This window comes from Cariama cristata, unplaced genomic scaffold, assembly GCF_000690535.1.
Source record: "Cariama cristata isolate BGI_N322 unplaced genomic scaffold, ASM69053v1 scaffold22148, whole genome shotgun sequence".
Taxonomy (NCBI): Eukaryota; Metazoa; Chordata; class Aves; order Cariamiformes; family Cariamidae; genus Cariama; species Cariama cristata.
In genome coordinates this window covers 1-1,875 of record NW_009629702.1, presented here as the reverse complement: position 1 = coordinate 1,875, position 1,875 = coordinate 1, and the positions used below count along the sequence as shown (strand labels likewise).

The following is a 1,875-nucleotide window of genomic DNA, read 5'->3' as shown; positions in this document are numbered from 1 at the left end:
CTCACCCCCCCCTCCCCGGCCGCGCGGCTCCCAGCCCTCTGCGGCCACCAAAAATGCATTCAGTATTTATTCCTGCCCTTCTTTCTGGCTTATTAATAGAATAAATCATATTGCCCAGCCTGCCCGGCCGTCCCAGTCTGGGGATTTTCAGGTCATATTGACTTTTTTCCTCCTTCCTGTATCCTTATTCCTAGACATGAGCAAGATTTTTGCCCGATATTTCCAAAGGGCCAGTTATTAGCGTCTCTGACATTCCTTACAAACACACACGTGGCTTCTGTAAATACCCACGTCCCTGTCTCCCACCCCGGGGCTCAATGCTCCATTCATCTCCCAAAGCTGTGCCTAGAAGTTGGGAATTACCTGCCCTACTCCATGTCCTAACGAGCTTTCATAGCTCGGATACCTCCAGGAGCCTTTATGGTGGGATTTGCATCTCCCCGAGGAAGGGGTTTGCTGGGGGGGGGATTTCTCGCAAAATCTTGCAGGTATCGGGGTGGATGCAAGGAGCAGTGCTGCGGGATGGAGAACCGGGATTTCTCCGGATTCTTGCTGCTCGCTGCCGGGGTGTTTCGGAGCGACGCTTCCATGCGAGAGCGTGGTGTGTGCCTCTGCAAACGCAGCGGCCAAAAACCTTCGCAGATTATTGCTGAAAAGAAGCGGGGTTGTTTCTTTTTTCTCCCGCAGGCGAGGGGGTCCCTTCTACCCCAGGGACCCTTGTGCCCCGGGGAACCCTTCACCATCCTTCCCTCCTGCGCTAAGCATCCTTCTGGCTTCCCAAAAGGAGGAAAACAAGAGTTGTATCTGCTCAAAAGTCACGGTTGTCCCTTTTTCCCAGCTTCCCTCTGCAGCCGAGCTTGGTGGGACGTCCCCGGACCCCACGCCGGCCCCGCTGGTTTCCGCAGCAGGTTCCAGCGTTGCCTCCAACCGGCTCCAAGATTGACCGGGACCAGGTGGAATCAAACAGGGAGCGAGCCCAGTGCCAGGAGATGGTTGGGGACATCTCGATAACGATGCCTTGATGGTGAACTTCTGGCTTCCCGCTCCATTTTGGGGGTAAACGGATGATCTCCAGCTCTTGGTGGAGAGCAGGGATGGGCCAGGACCTTCTCTTGGTCCACTGGGCCACCTCTTTCTGGGCTTCCTAACCTAATCCTTGCTTTCCTGGGTGGAGGGGCTTCTCTCCGTGGAAGATGGAACCGTGGGGTTCATCCCAGCACCTCCAAGCACTGAAGATGATGGAGGAGGGCCGGCTTTCAGAGGTCCAGCTGGATCTGATCTCCTTTCCACTGTGTTTTCACCCCAAGTTGGCCCATGGGTGAAGCATCCAGCCAAATACTAAGCTCGGGATGTGGTAATTTTGGGATCTACTGACCCCAAGTCCCTTGGGCAAAGGGCAGGACCCAGACCGGAGATCTCGGCACGGGGAGGTCCCTCACGGGGACGGTTGGGTGCAACCCAACGGCCATGCCTGGGGTCACTCCGTGTCTGTATCGATGGCTGGGGGACCGGGCAGGGGGCACCGCTGGGATCCTGGATGTCCAAGTGTGGACGGCGTTGGGCCGTGCATCCCCGAGCTCTTCCCATCCCCAGGAGATCCTCACCCAAGCCCCGGCCATCCCACCGCAACCCTTCACCCCAAATCCCATCGGCAAAGCGATTTTCCCCCCTCCCTCCATCCCCGGCGACGCGGTGACAAGCGTCCATCCATCTCCCACCCCCGCCTGGATGTTGAATCCATCACGGAAAAGGAAAAAAAAAAAAATCAAGAAGGAGGGGGGTAAAAAAAAAAAAAAATCCCAAACCCGTTTGGGGACAAAACTGCCCTTTGTGGGCTGCAGCGAGCGGCCGCGTGTTGCGATTGGCATCCGCATT

General features: G+C 56.6%; 1 protein-coding gene across 1 annotated transcript in view; it reads left to right on the top strand.

Annotated features, from left to right (window-relative positions):
- SENP1 (SUMO1/sentrin specific peptidase 1) overlaps nt 1-1,022 on the top strand; it is a gene marked incomplete at its 5' end in the record, with an annotated part of 16,709 nt that extends 15,687 nt beyond the window's left edge. Inside the window, 1 exon segment of the mRNA XM_009705282.1 lies at nt 839-1,022. Within this exon segment, the coding sequence (XP_009703584.1) occupies nt 839-1,022 (184 nt within the window).
- Between the last annotated feature and the right edge of the window lie 853 nt (nt 1,023-1,875).